The sequence below is a fragment of the Gossypium hirsutum genome, chromosome D11, assembly GCF_007990345.1.
Source record: "Gossypium hirsutum isolate 1008001.06 chromosome D11, Gossypium_hirsutum_v2.1, whole genome shotgun sequence".
In the NCBI taxonomy this organism is placed as follows: domain Eukaryota; kingdom Viridiplantae; phylum Streptophyta; class Magnoliopsida; order Malvales; family Malvaceae; genus Gossypium; species Gossypium hirsutum.
In genome coordinates, this window is record NC_053447.1 from 17,665,741 (window position 1) to 17,682,937 (window position 17,197).

General features: G+C 31.2%; 1 protein-coding gene across 1 annotated transcript; it reads left to right on the forward strand.

Moving 5' to 3' along the window:
- The first annotated feature begins 2,491 nt into the window (after positions 1–2,491).
- Positions 2,492–5,936, forward strand: LOC107912679 (receptor-like protein kinase FERONIA). Its single transcript, XM_016840978.2, has one exon. The coding sequence runs from the start codon at positions 2,952–2,954 to the stop codon at positions 5,682–5,684; it is 2,733 nt and encodes a 910-aa protein (XP_016696467.1). The 5' UTR covers positions 2,492–2,951; the 3' UTR covers positions 5,685–5,936.
- Positions 5,937–17,197: the final 11,261 nt, after the last annotated feature.

The following is a 17,197-nucleotide window of genomic DNA, read 5'->3' on the forward strand; positions in this document are numbered from 1 at the left end:
ATTACAATATATCCCGACATTACAATATTCATAAAAAATTACAATATTACAATATTCATAAAAAATTACAATATTACAATATTCATAAAAAATTACAATATTACAATATTCATACAAAAAAATTGTAATATTCATACAAAATTATAATATTACAATATTCATACAAAAAAATTAAAATATTCATACAAAATTACAATATTCATATAAAAAATTACAATATTCATACAAAATACTAATCCAAAACTATAAATACAAATTTAATTATAAAATAATTACAATATTCATACAACATTAGAATATTCATAAAAAAATTACAATATTCATACAAAAAAGTTAGAATATTCATACAAAATTTTAATCTAAACTATAAACACTAAATATAGATAATTTATAATTAATAATTAATAACAAAAAATTTTGGCGCCTCTCTATGAGGCACCTTCATTGACGCCTACCTGATAAGCGCCACCCGACCCGACCCAACCCGTTGACCGTATTTTGACTCGTATTTTTTAAAAAAAATATTAAAAAATATAAAATATATTTTATTAAAAAGTCATTATTTTTTTATTTATTGGCGCCTATCTAATAGGCTCCAATGAAAAAAATAATCCATTTTGGTAAATACTTTTTCTGATACCCTATTTCAGTAGATTTTTTTTTTCACCCTATTTGTGTAAAAAAACCCCTCCAACGGCGCTAGTAGGTTTGCTAGTCATTTTCTGGACATCACCTTTGTTTTTTTCCTTCTAAATATCTTGTTATAAAATTATGTTTGTAATTTTAGAGATGTAGATTAATTACTTCTTAGGTTCATCTCTATATCTATATTGTATAAAAAAAATTATGGAATTTGGTATCACAAAATAACCACCATTAATTTTATTAGTAAAAAATTAAAAACTATTCTTTGAAATGTTTTTATCTTTTAATTTTTAAAATTGTATTTTTAAATAAATTAACTTAAACCATTCTTTAAATAAATATTTTTTTCATCTATATCATGAGTATTACATAACCTAGATATATATACTATAAATCCTATCACACGCGTATGCGTATGGAAATCACAAATTTAGAACACAAATGTGTGTTTAAAAATATTATATAATAAATAATGAAATGTATGGTTTAAAACTAATTAATAATAATAATAACATATAAATATGTATGATATTAAAATAAAAAATTAGATTAAATTGTTTATTACTATGTTGTCATCGATCCTGAGTCAGTATTAATTAAGTTAACTTGTGGTGCCAACTTAATCAAATATATTATTAATAAGAAATCCTATCACATGTGAAAATCACTGATTTAAAAGGTAAATGTGTATTTAAAAATAGCATACAATTGTCAACTGATGGAGGTAATAGAGTGTGCATAGTAAAATTAAAATGTATAATAAATTAAAATAAAATCTTGATTGAGTGGTAAATATAAAGTTTTTCTGTGATATAGGTTCAAATCTTATTATAGGCATGTTTTTATTTTTTTAAAAAAAATTAAAATACACTCGAATAATATAAATTGTTTTAAATATGGAAGGTTATTTTTTGTAATTTCCTAACCGAGTTGGTGCCCGCTTGACTCGTGACACCAACTCAATTAGGGATTTTACTAATAGTATAAGTAAAGATTCCAAAACATAGTTAAACATGTATAGAATATGTAATTAATAATATATAATCTATAAGTCACATAGGGGTGATCGTTCGGTCGAATTGAGTTAAAAAATCCCGAGTTAATCAAGTGGACGAGTCTTAATCAAGTGGACGAGTCATATTTATCATCCTAACTCAATTCAAAAAAACTCGAATTGAGTTGAGTGAAATGGAATTCGAGTTGAATGGAATCGAGTGAAATTATTTGAGTTAAATTAAAAAAATTAAACATGTCAAATTAAAATCTTGTTAGAGTAGTATAACTAATTCCATGTTAGAGCACATAAATTTGAAACCATATATATTTGAAAACTTTTTCAAAGAAAAATAATAAAAATAATAATATATTTAGTATGATGAACTTGAATCTTTAATTAACTTATTTAGGTCCGAAAATTATTATTTTAGAAAAATTTTAAAATTTTAAGTTTCTTTATATATTCTTTAGAATTTTTTTAAAATTTTAAAATTTTAAAAAATATATATTTTAGAACTTTTATAGATATTTTGAATTTTTTTTGTTAAGAGAGACTGGTTTACCTATTTTCAAAATTAATAGGGACTAAAAGGATATTTACAGCAATATGTTATTCGAATATTGTAAAATTCAACTCGATTCGAACTCAAAACTCGAATAACTCGATTCGATTAACTCGAAATTCAAAGTTTTTTTAATTTTTTTAAATCAAATCGAATTTTACTTACCTCTACAAATCACGTAACCTAAACCCTGAAAATAAAAATAAAAAAATTAAATTAAATTCCAGTGTGAAAAATAGAAAGAATTTTGTTCAGCTCTAGATTTCTAGAAATGGATGTTTGAATAGCATTTCATATTAGGTAAAGATATTATTGCATTTACAAAACAACATAATATTATAAATCCTTTATTTTTTTTAATCAACCCCATTACAAGGAATATAATCCCTCACGCTAAAAAGCACCAGTAAAGTGGTGCCAAAAGCTCAAGTCCTTTTGACAAGTCTTCCGTGACTCTCATTTGCATTACAACATTATACCACTGATATTATATGATAGTTTGGCTTTCAATCATTTTCTTAATCTTTGGTCGTCGGTCAGTTTAATATTTGTATAAAAAAAAAAAGGAACAGACCATTGTTGTAAATTGACCCCCGGGAAAGAAAACTGAGGAAGATGAAGGGAAAAGAGAATGATGTATGAAATTTCAAAGCAATACACTACTTAAAGACTTCATAATTTCTTTCTAGCTTCCTTCATCTCTGATCCCTTCCTTCGTATCTGTCTCTCTGTTTTCCCTCCATAGCAATGGAGTTTACTAGTTTCTGCCTTCAAAGCCTGTTATTTCTCATGTTTCCATGTTTCTTCTTCTTCTTCATTGGATACCTTTCTGTCCCTGTTGCCGCTTACAACCCCATCGAGAACATCACAATCGACTGTGGCTCTTCCGGCGGTCAATCTAACGATGGCCGTCCTTGGGACGGAGATGTCAACGGAAAATTCACCCCTTCAGAGCAACAAAGCAATAACAACAAATCATCCATGCCTTCAACAGCACCTATACAGAACTCGGTTGAGAAGGTCCCGTACATCACGGCCCGTCTTTCTCGCTCTGAATTCACCTACTCCATTCCCTTAACCGCCGGTCAAAAGTTCATTCGCCTCTACTTCTACCCAACAACATATCCAGGCTTTGACGACCCTTATAATAATAAAGCTTTCTTTTCTGTCAAAGCAGGTCCCTATACCCTTCTCAAGAATTTCAGTGCTTTACTCCATGCGCAAGGCCAAGTTACTCTGATCAAAGAATTTTGTGTAAACGTTGATGGAAGTCAAAGGCTAAACTTAACCTTCACCCCAAGTCCTGATATCTCTGATTCTTTTGCTTTTATCAATGGAATTGAAGTTGTTTCCATGCCCACCAATCTATATTATACAGCAGGTAGTGAAGACGAGGTGCCTTTTCTAGGCCAGGCTGAGGGACGCTCCTACTCCCTAGAAAACAACACTGCCCTTGAGAGAGTGTACCGACTCAACGTCGGTGGGAGCCAAATCTCTCCGGGAGGTGACACTGGAATGTTCCGGAGCTGGTCAAGTGACGACGACTATTTGACAATAGCGAATCCAAGCGCTCTTCCCATTAATAACACTATTAATCTCACCTTTAGCACTATTTCATCGTTCTCGGCTCCAAGGGATGTTTATGTCACTGCCAGAACCATGGGACAGAACAAGACTGAGAATGATAAGTACAATCTGACATGGGAGTTTCGTGTTGATTCTGGGTTCAATTACTATGTAAGGTTACATTTCTGCGAGTTCCAGATAGAGGTAACGAAAGAAGGTGACAGAGTCTTTGAGATCTTCTTGGCTAATTTAACAGCAGCAACTCAAGCAGATGTTATAAGTTGGAGTACCGGGAATGGGTTTCCAGTGTATAGGGATTATGTTGTGGCAATAGGAAGAACTGGAAATCAAAAGCAACAAAATCTCTCAGTTGCTTTGCATCCTGCGCCGGCATGGAGGACTCGTTACTCTGATGCCATCTTGAATGGGCTAGAAATCTTCAAATTGAGCAATGGTGTTGATCTTTCCGGACCTAATCCGGACCCCATCCTGTTAAGCCCTCCAGGGAATTCACCACCGGTACTAACCAAGTCCAACAACACCAGCAAAACAATAATTGGTATCGTGGTTGGTGTAATTGCGAGCTTGGTTGTTCTCTCCCTCATTTGTTTCTTGATTTTCCGGCGAAAGAGGAGAGTCAAAGATTCAGGTTCCAATGACGGAGCTTCATGGTGGAGCCAATTTTCCTTTACAACGAAAACCACCAAATCAACAAAGTCAACCAAGTCCCGTGGCTCATCTCTACCCTCTGATCTCTGTCGCTACTTTTCCCTGGCTGAGATCAAAGGGGCAACCAACAACTTCGACAGTGTTTTCATTATCGGGGTTGGCGGTTTCGGTAATGTATACAAAGGGTTCATCGATGGTGGGGCTACCCCTGTTGCAATCAAACGGTTGAATCCCGAGTCTCAACAAGGGGCTCACGAGTTCAAGACCGAGATCGAGATGCTCTCGCAGCTACGCCACCTCCATTTGGTGTCGTTAATCGGATACTGCAACGACGAAGGCGAGATGATACTTGTGTACGATTACATGGCTCATGGTACACTTCGTGATCATCTTTACAACACTGAAAACGCTCCTCTCGCATGGAAACAACGTCTACAGATTTGTATTGGTGCCGCTCGTGGGTTGCATTATCTTCACTCGGGTGCAAAACACATCATCATTCATCGAGACGTGAAGACAACGAACATCTTGTTGGATGAGAAGTGGGTGGCTAAAGTTTCGGATTTTGGGTTGTCTAGAATAGGCCCTACCAACATGTCCAAGGCACATGTTAGCACAGTGGTGAAAGGTAGCTTTGGGTATTTAGACCCGGAGTATTATCGTCGTCAACAATTGACGGAAAAATCTGACGTATATTCATTTGGTGTGGTACTATGTGAAATACTATGTGCGAGGCCCCCAATTAGTCGAACGGTCGAGAAGGCGCAGATAAGCTTAGCAGCATGGGCTCAACAATGCCATCGAAGAGGAACTCTTTACAAAATCATTGATCCATTTTTGAGGGGTAAGATTGCCCCCGAGTGTCTGAAAAAATTCGCTGAAGTGACAATGAGTTGTTTGCTGGACGAAGGAATTGAAAGGCCATCGATGGGCGATGTGGTGTGGGGACTTGAGTTCGCACTACAACTGCAAGAAAGTGGTGAGGCCAAGCTTAAATCTGTTAATGGTGGGGCTGCCACTGAAGCAGACATTGATGAGGAGGCCCCCTTTAAAAGCCAAAGCCTTGAATTGGAAGATGACAGTGGGGACGTTTTCAGTAGCCTCGGCGATCATGTCCTCAACTCCAAGAGCACTAGCACTTTCAGTTTGACGACAAGTGATGATCAAAGTTTTGCCAGCAAGGATTCCGGCAGACTCTTGTCTAAGGCAGTATTTTCTGAGATTAGAAATCCGGAAGGACGATGATCAATCATGTGATCTGTTGATTGAGTAGCAGATTGTTAGTTTCAAGTTGTAAGTCAAAACCATGGCAACTTCAACTATGAAAAAAGAATACCCTTGAAGCTGGTAGTGATGACCAAGCAAGTGGTCGTATTTAAATATTTGTATGGTAGCTTCCTTAAATAGATTAGATTTTAAGTTAGGTATGATGTACCTCATATGAATTACTTAATGCCTTTGACCAGTTATTAATTAATAATTTTTTCTGTTTTACAATTCCTAAAAACTTTCTGAAATTTTTTAGACTCCACAATCAAGGTTAGAGTTGACATTAAGAATATATGGTGTCGTCTAATCATTGCGATTATGACTAAATGATGAAAACTTCTAATTTTCTTAATTTTAGTATTTAAAATAATTATTCTAACAATTAATTGTCAAATCAAACCCATGAATAATTTATATTCTACTAATTTACCAATGATTTGTTCCTACTATCAGTCATAATGGAATAGCATTTTATAAATATTAATCTTTGTAATTACGAAATTTACTATCAAGTTTTTCTATTATATTTGCTATTAATCGCAAATTATAAAGAAAAATGAAGTAATCATTTTATTATGAAAATTTTGCAATTTAATGATGTAATATTTATAAGTTAGCTTGGAAAATTAATATAATTTTAAATCAAAATTGATGTACAAAAATAATAGCAATATTTGTAAATGTATAGCTTATGTAAAATTTGGCATTTTTAATGATGAATTTACAATTATTATTGTATCCATCATAATTTGTTACTCTGTTATGAATTATTCATTACTATAATTTTGTTAATAATTAAATTTAAAATTTTTAATTATTTTGTTCATTTAAAATGATTTAACACATTAACTGAGTCATGAAGCAAATTCCCCAACAGTTGGTTTCTTCTATATAAATAAACCAGGCCCATCCCCTCTCAACTGCTCCACTCGTTTGGGCCTCAGCTAGGGCCGTGGGATTGAAGGGTTCGTTAATACATCAACAGTTGGTTTCTTCTATATAAAATCCTCAAATTGGTCATCAAATTTTTCATTAGAAAAATGTGTAAGTTTTGTGTATGTATAATATTTGAAAAGTGTTGATAAAACCAAAACAGTAACCCAAAATATCTTTGTATCAAAAGGAAAATGGTACACAGCTGGTTTGTTTTGAATCCCAACATCCATTTTTTTAATGTAGACCATTATAAAATTATGGTTAAATTTTGTAATTAATCTCTGTATTATGTGTAATTGTGAATTTAGTTCTTATGCTTTAATTTGGTTAATTTTAGTCTTTATATATTTTATTTTTAAAATTTTAGTCTTAACCAAATGGTAAAAGTTAAATTCTATTATTTCCAAAAGTTGATACTACAAATATCTTATCATATGTGTAATGCCATGTTCACTTGTTATTTTCACATATTACTCACAAAAAAAGTCAGTTACTGGATTTAACGATTGTTGTTCGAGTCAAGGTTGAAATTTCAAATTTTGAAAAAGTATAGAGACTAAGAATGATCCAATTGGAGAATATGAACTAAATTTACAACTTTACACATTGCAAAGGACTAATAGCAGAGTTTAATCAAATAAATTTAACTCTACCTTTTGGACTAGGATTGAAATTTCAATATTCAATAAGTATAGGGGCTAAATTGACTAATTCAAAAAGTACTAGATTAGAATTGATCAAATTAAAGCATAAGGATTAAATCCACAACTTACACAAAGTATAGGGGCTACTAATAGAATTTGACCTAAAATTATAATTTTACATACTTTTATAATTTTTTATAATTAATATTTTAATAATTTTATCATTATATTAGTATAAATAATCTTTTATGAATTTGAATAAATTAAAAATGTTTAACTATGTGCTCAATATAAAAAAATTATTCAATCGTTAAATATATTGATATATAGTGTTTTTCAAATAATACAATAGAGATATCGAATTGATTTAAATCAATTCAATATTGAAACTTTGGACATATGATTAGCACAATTATATTATTAAATCTAAATCTAAACGGTTGAACTAACAATTTTTTTAGTATGACTAAAATATCCTTTATGTTCATTTTACGATTCATAAACATTAATTCTTTTGAAGTTCGTGGTTACTCCTCCTTACAATGTCACCTCCTAAGCTTGAACTTCAGTTCTCTCTATGAGAATGCTATATATTTTACCATTGCACTTAACCTTGGTTAATTGATAAAATATTAATTATATTGCAAGTGAAACTTTTTTTGTAATTCTACATTAATGTGTTGTATATTTATATTGTATTTAAGGGGTTTAATGAGTTGACTATTATAAAAAATCTTTCCCTTTATAAAATAATAACTAAATCTCGACTCACTTCAGCAATTATCAAAGACTTTTTTTTATAAAATAATAAATATAACTGTGGGTATATTTTTATCATTTTAAATCATGTGAAATATTAGAAAAATGTGTTTGACAGAATTTGAATCCAAAATTAGTGTAATAACATGAGGAAAACCTTATTTGTTACATATGTATTACAATAGTTCAACATAAAATAAAGAATAATTAGTACAAATATAAACTTGAAATTAGAAATATGAGAAATAACTCTTGTAAAAATAAGACCTCTTTGAAATAAGCGAAAATTTTTTGTTTTGTCTGCTAAAAATTATTCATAAGAGTGACTAAATATTACCAATTGAATTAGTTTATTGCTAACTCATACACTAAAATGTGTGTAAAAAATAATACTCCTAGCAAAAGTAGCATTAATGTATTTACCATTTCAACTAAAGCTTCATTTGATCAAGAAATATTTTTTTATAAACTTTTTAACTACATATTTTTCACCTACATTGTAGGTAGGTATACCATAATTTAGTATTTATACTTATCTTTAAAAGTTGTCTCCCGCCTTAAAATTGCTTGATTTAAATTTGAAAGGGTTTGTTTTAATGACACTTGAGCATGGGTATCAAATATAATTTGAAGGGTAAAAATGTTATTATAACACCCCCAAATTCTTTTTTTTGAATTGTTAAAATTTATTAAGTTAATTGATTTAGTTCAATGGTTAAGTGTTGTATTTGTGTGTGAGAGGTCCTATGTTCAAATCACTATTTTTTATTTTTGTTATTTTTATTTCAACCCTTGATTTAGAACATTTAACATATCTTTAAATTATGAGTTATTGTTAACAAGAATGAGCTTGTTGGTTTAGTGATAAGGTTTTAACTTGCCGAGAGGTCTTGTGTTCAATTTCTGTGGGGTTAAGGGTTATTTTTTTATTTCACGTTCACAAATAGGCATGCTAGATTATGCATTTCATCTATCTATATATACAGATAAATAGGTTGACCTATAAGTTCACACACGATATCTTTCTATTGTTATCAACTCATATGACCATGTTCGATTTGGTGGAATAAAAATAAAATAGAAATTAGCTTTTAGAGAGATGGCTGAGTGGTTGATAGCTCCGATCTTGAAAACTGATATAGTTTGAAACAAAGAAGTATCGAGGGTTCGAATCTCTCTCTCTCATTTTGCTCGATGAATAAATTTATTTCTTTATTGTTTTTTCTTGGCTTTTTAATTAAGAATCTTAATATTAATAAAAGGTAATGGCTCGGCTGGGTGGAATAGCTAAACCAGAAAAAAAATATTTTAGATATAAAATAAGTTGAAACGAAAGGAAAACAAATACTTTTTAATATCACTTGATTCCTTCAATATATATATATATATATAGTGTAATCAAATCGATTCCTACCTTAAACATTGGATCTCCTAACTCAGTTATCTTATTTAAGAGGAGTCATGGAAAGAACAGGCTCAAAATCACAGTTACTTCCTTTTTCAAATCCCGTTGCAACTGCGCGAGCTCTTCCCGCGTGCCATAAATGACCCACGAATATGAAGAATCTTAGAACAAAATGAAAGGTAGCTAACCAACTTCTCAAAGAGACATAATTAACTGCATTGATCTCGGTAGCTACCCTACCTAAAAAATTTAAAAACCCTAAATGAGCATGCGTCATATATTCCGCAAAACTCCATTATTGCCAAGGTTATATGTCTTTTTTCAACCTATTCAAGTCCAAACCATTGGGACCTCTTAGAGGTTCTAACCAAGGTACACACAGATCCCAAAAACGCATAGTTTCTCTTCTAAAAATGACTTCTCTAGTCGGGGAATGCATTAGATATTTACCTAACCCAGTGGGCCCTTAAGCGGATCCCACGTTAGCCTCAAGACGTTGGTCTCTAACTAGAAAAGTAAATGCTTGAACTTGAGAAGCTTTTAGTCAAGTGGGCCCGTAAAAATCACTAAGACAAGCGGTATTATTGAACCAAACAAAGCAACAAGCAAGCACCTAAACTATAAGACAAGTAAGCCTCTCCCGACCGTACACATGCTTAGTGTTTGAGTTAGATTTGAATTCAAAACAACCTAAATTGATGATAACAATATAGGATTTTGAGGGAGTAGAGGGATAATCTCCTAATTTTTCTCCCCAAAACACTTTCTCACAATTTTCTCTCTTCTACTCCCCTTATTATGTCGTCTCTATTCTTTCCCCACTCCTCCCATACACATTCTTTTTTTGTTTTGTTGTACTGAGTGTCGGAAAAAAACCCTTTTGTTGTTTTTCTTTTCCTCTACTACTTCTCTTTTACCTTTGATTAAATTTTTTTATTCTAAATGCTAATAATCTTAGTGTTCTTATTGGATGTCCCTTGCTCTTGTGACATTTCTTTGCGGTTGTTTTATCCTTTGGTAAGTTCTATGTCTTCCATATAGAAATTTTGTTTTGGCGTTTTCTCCAAGGGTGATAGATGGTTTTGATTAATTGGCCAATCGGGTGGTCTAATTGTTTCGTGTTCTGTTCGGTGAAGATTGTGAAAAGCACGATTTACCGTCAGCAAATTAAGAGACTTGTAGGGTTGTTGTTTTGATTGGGTAAGTGATCAAATGTTTGTGTTAATGGTTGATTAGTGTTGTTAAGTCCAAATGTTAGTGCTTGTGGCCGAATTAGTGACTTAGAATTAGCATATCACTGATAATTCTCACGTTCTTAATGTCGTTTTAGGTTCTGAAATCCTCGTTGTTGTGTTGGCATAAAAAATGACTAGGTGTGTGACCTAAATCTTAAAAATTTGTGACACCCTAAACCCGATCGGGACAGACCGACCCGAATTCGAAGTGTTACATTAGCCACCTAAGTGACTCTCAGAGTAACGACCTCCCAAGACACACCCCGACCTTATAACACCTCAATCTTATCCACCTAAGGGCATTTTTATCATTCTACCACCTACAGTTAAACAAACCCAAATTTATATCTATGCATTTACCAACCCTCTTTTAGTCAATTTAAGTAAGCCCTAAAAATTTCAACTTAATCCGAGTTTATTTTCTATGTCTAATTCAAGTTTTATCATTAAGGACTAAATCATAACAATTTTAAACTATCAATACTATACCCAAATATTAAATTGAGTGTGTTTCTAAAAAACTTTATCAATTAGAAGTCAAATCCTAATTTTTTATCAAGTTTCTTGAATATTTGAGGCTTTAATTAAACTTATCATGTTACAAGACTAATTTGTAATTTAAATGGACTAGAGAACCAATTAAAAAAGACCAGAATTCAAACCCCCAACAATCCACTACAGTTTTTTTGTGTGAAAAATTCAATTTTAAACCTGATTTTGAGTATTTTAATGGCCAATTAAACCCGATTTAGCTTCAATTAAATATCATACATATTCATACACCTTCAATTGAATTTATTAACACCAATTAAGCCTTAACTAAATAGAATTAAACATTTAATTTCATGCATATCACCCACTGGTTAATTCAAACAAGTGGCGTACCGTAGTCGCTAGTAAACCACTCCATGGAAGCTTTATTTAAAAAATGGTTAGTGTAAACATCATGCCTTACACACCGTGTTATCAATCACCATGTTATCAAGCAACAATACACCCTAAATTATTCAATAATCAAACTCAAACATGCATATATAATATTATAAAACCATCCAAAATTAAAAATGTCCAAGTCTAATTACAACCAAAATTAAACTAGGTCCCGGACATTCCACAACGCCCGATTAACATTTCTAAAACGTGTAACTCAATCCCTACCGAGCCTTAATCTCTTGGATATCTCTTGCTCGGCTCCTCAGCTCCTCAATCTCGTCGGTTAACTGCACGAATATGAAGGTGTTAGCTTAAAAAGCTCAGTGAATGTTAATAAAACGACAAGTAAATTAACACCCAAATCATGCTTAAATTGAAACCAATCAAATACATATTTTCAATCACAATATCAATCCATAATAGTTCAATGTCATATGCTCATTCATGTATCAAAAATCATAATTAATCATGGCATATAATCATCAATTTAGCATATAACATTTCATACATTTATATTGGCATATACAATCATGGCTTAATCTGTAACACCCCTAACCTGTATCCATCGCCAGAATAGGGTTATAGAGCATTACCAGAGTTTACAAATTAATTTACAGACATTTCATTTCATCAAGCATTCATATTTATAACCAATCAAAATCAATACATTAATGAGCTAATGTTGGCCAATTTAACTTATACATGCCATTATAACCAGAATCAAGTCATCCAAAATTACTGATAGAACCAATGGATAGTGTGATATATCTCCGACAAGCTTCCAACCCAATCGAGCTTCCGATAATCATTTCAATGCACCAAATAATTATACATATTACCAATAATAATTCAATTCCAATAATAAAACACATATTTATATAATATTCATCACCAAATAACGTTCACTTTAATTAAAATTATACATAATATAGTTCATATGAACTTACCAGGCTAAATTGCAGAAATACCAAAATTTAGGGACATTTTGGTAATTTTCTATTTTCCTCGAATTTCCACCCAATCTTGATCTAAATTAATTTTTCATTCAATTTATTAATTTAAATAATAAAACAATTCATTTCATGCAATTTTGTCACTTTTTGACATTTTTACAAAATTACCCTTAAAATTTTACTTTTATTCAATTTAGTCCTTGAACATAAAACATGCAAATTAGCCATTTTTAATGAAAACTCATGCTAGTTGAATAATCATATATTTTCCTCCTCCTTCTCTCCATTCCACATCCTTAATGTATATAACATGCTTATATGTAACATTATCTATAATTTCACTATTTATTTATATGTTCATTCAAAGCTGTCCACTTGAGTCATAGTCACTAAATTATTTATATCTTGAGCTATAGAACTCCGAATTAAGATCTGTTAAATTTTCTATGAAACTAGACTAACATATCTTCTTACCATAAAATTTTTAGAATTTATGGTTTAGCCAATAAGTACAGTTTATTCTTTAAAATCGTCCATATTTGGCTATCTGACAGTTCCGACCCTTCTTCACTAAAAATTAATTATCTCCTCGTACGGGATTCAGATGATGTTTCTGTTTGTTTATATTGAAAATAGACTCTTAAATAATTTTAAACATATAAATTATAACCTAGAATTATTTTTATGAAATTTTTAACAATTTTCCAAAGTTAGAATAGGGGAACCCGAATTCATTCTGAACTTGTCTTACAAAATTTATTATATCTCATGATTTACAATTCCATTACTTACACAGTTTCTTCTATGAGAAACTAAACTCAATAAGATTTAATTCCATATTTTTGTTAATCCTCTAATTCAATCTCCACAATTTATGGTGATTTTTCAAAGTTAGTCTTCTGCTGCTATCCAAAACCGTTTTAGTGCAAGATGTTGATTACTAAGTTTATAACTCCCTATTTCCCTTTCTCTATAATATTTCCCATCACTTTCACTTATTTCCCTTCACTAACATATCAAGAACATAAGAAATTATATAAGAAAACTCTACTATAACAACATTTCCATACTTTTTCAATAATATTAAACTTAAAAATATATTGAAATCTTGATGTTCTTACCTTGTCCTATTAGTTTCAAACTTTAACTTGATTTTCTCTCTCCTCCAGCTTCTATTTTTTTGAATCTAACTTGATAGTCTCCTTGTTATCTTTCTCTCTTGATGGATATGGAAATTCTTTTGATTTCTAAGTGTAAATGGTGAATATTTTGTGAAAGGACCAAATTGTAAATAAAAGAAAACTTTTTTTCTTTCTTCTTCTTCTCACGTTGATGCATGGGAAAGATGATGATAATTCTTCATCTTTCTCTCATTATATATTAAATACAATAATAAAATAATAAAATATCTCATTAAAATATTAATAAACTAATATTTATTTAATTAATTAGTCTAAAATATCACCAACATCATTGTTGCCTTCTAGATTTCTCTCTCTTCTAATTGTCCATTTTGCCATTTATAATCTTTAAAAATTCTATCCTTGAGTCATCACTTAATTTGGTAAAATTACGATTTAGTTCCTCAAAATTCTTCACCTCTTCAATTTGGTCCTAATTCATCCATTTTCCTTAGTTTCTAGATTATTCCACCCTTAAAATATTTGCACTATTGGTCCTTCCACTTTTCATATTTACACTTTACCCCTCAAATTTTGAGTATTTACTCTTGGTCAACAAAACTTTTCTCACTTTTGCTATTTAATCCTTTCTTGAATTAATATATCATAATATACTTCCTAATGTTGCCATAACTCAAAATTTCCCTTTTTGTCACTTTATTTCCTTATTTTACTATATCAAGGATGCCTACTTTCTTACTGTAGTAAATTTTGGGGTATTACATAATCGGGTGATCATACATCAAATAAATAGATCTCTTTACTCCCAATCAGAATCAGAACCAGTCCAATATTGAGCCGGCTGAGGCCACACGCTCCCTTATCGCCTCAAATCAGTCCTGGTGAGTGGAGACACAAGGTCAACACTCCCTTATCTACTCCAAATCAGTCCACCTAAAGCCTTATTGCTCACAAATAACATAACAATATAGTGAGTACTCACAAATCCTATGGCATGCCAACTATATCCAATGGATCCACCATGCTATAATTCCAATATAACCAATCAATCATAACATAATTTCAGTCAATAATATGCTCAATTTAAAGTGCCAAAATGCATATGTGAATCATGTAACATAACCATTTTAGCATAAAATTAAATTTAGCATAACATAACCATTTTAGCATAAAATTAAATTTAGCATACCAATTACCTATTATCAATGTTCATTAATCAATTGAAATATCAACATACCATGAACCAAAAACTCTAGCATGCTTGCTTAGTTCACCATTATAATCAATCAAATCAAGCACATAAAATCACTAGATGCTCACTTACCAACACTTAACAAAAATTTCATCGCTTAAACATATATCAATAATCTTGCAAAATTAACCAACCAAAACTAAATTAAATATTTGAAACCAGTAATTAATCATCCAATTAACCATAAGTGAGGGTCAATTTACCAAATCGCCCTTTAATAACACTCACCACACAACTAACTCAACCACAACCAAGTGATCAACCAAGCAAATCCAAGCTTTAATTTCGATTAGTCCGATCCTTTTCAAGATTCAAAGCTTCAACAAAGATGAAATAGATATTACCACCTTTCAAAAGCTATAATAAACACAAATTTTCATCAACTAGGCTACACAAAATTCTCACTCAAAGTTACCTTATCGGATTTGTATCATCAAGTTGAAAACTCGATTCCTCAAAAAATCGATCACTCAAGCCCTCCTAATCACTTCCAAACATCAATACTAGACCAAATAAATATATACTAAGCATCAATTTCACATTTAAATCAATTTCATAGAAATCCGAAAAATCGGTTCATGAAGATGATGAAATTCAAATTTCTTTAAATTACCTTATAAAACATGTTTAATCTTGATAAATAAGATCAAAAACCTTCTAATTGATCCATTTTAAGTTAGAACATCCATTGATTTGTGGATTTCCTCTCAAAATTCAAGATCCATCATTAAAGCACCTTAAGCTTTTGAAGAATATGACATTAATAAAAAAAATCATGTAATTATCACTCAAATAATGTAAATATGCTTCTAACCATCATAGAAATAATAATTACCTTTGATTGAAAATCTTGATTCAAGAATCTTGAGAAATTTCAGAATATTTTTGGCTACTTTTGTGAATAATTTCGGGTGAAAAGAGAGAATATTTTGAGAAGGAAATTTGTTGAATATATTCTCTGATGATAGATCTTTAAAAGCATACAAAGAAAATGAATTTTATAGCTCTCTAATCTAATGTAAATGTGTGAAAAGTAGGCTAGATGCATTGTGTTTAAAACTGAAACAGCCCACCAGAAATTAAAAAATTGGAAAATTTGCCCAATGGCGACTCTCACATTTCCCTTAATTTGCCCAATGGCGACTCTCACATTTCCCTTACTTTACCAATTGATCCTTTCCCTCCAAAATCTGAAGGTTTATTTGCCAAATAAATACTCCAAAATTTCCCTCATTTTACAATTAAATCTAATTTAATTAATATTTAAATTTAACTCAAATTAACCCCTAATAAAAATTATTTTAAAATTTTTTTCGACCCAAATTAATTATTTTCACTAATAATTATTTAATTACTTTAAAATTAATTTTCAAAAAAACATTTTTTTCTGGATTATTTTTTAATTGATTTTAGATGAAATTGACCTCCTAAATTAAATAAAAAAATTACTATTAGCCTGATAAATTCCTAAATTCACGTTCGGAACCCGAAAAATATACTTAAAACTACTAGACCAAGTTTAGGGATATTACAAAATTAGTAATTGACGCAAAGCCAAAAAACCACACTATCGACGCCACACAGCCGTGTGCCAGACCATGTTGGTCACACGGGCGTGTGGGCTCATTTTTAGTAAAATTTAGTTAGGGTCGTGTTTGATGTGCGCTTCGAGGTTAGCCACTTCATAGGGTCTATTGTGTGATATGTATGACTATTATATGTGAAATCTGAAATTCTGCTTTTGTATGTGCAAATTCTGAAAACCTGATAGCATGTTCTGATGTGTGAAACATGTATGATTTGTGTGCATTTGGATTTGTGGTTAGTGATTACATGTGCATTAGGGTGGGATAATGATGTGATGGAAGAAGTGTTGACAGTTTAATGATCTGCCTTATTTGGTGGTTTACACCACATATATGTTTTGGTGACTTGACCACACTTATTTGATTCTGGTGATTTATCGCATTATTTCTGGCAACTTGACTACACTACTCCGAAAAGTGTCATACGCTCACTATTGTGGTGTGGGGGGTTGGATGGGTATGAATTAACCTGATTGGTGTGTAGGGATGGACGGAGATGGTGTGTAACGGATGAGGATAGGATCTGTACATGTATTTGTATTTGAATTTGCATATGTATCTGTAACTGCATCTGTATTTGTAACTGATTTGTCTGTCATATCACATCGCGAGATTTGTCGTGCATTTGCAACTGTTCAAACTAA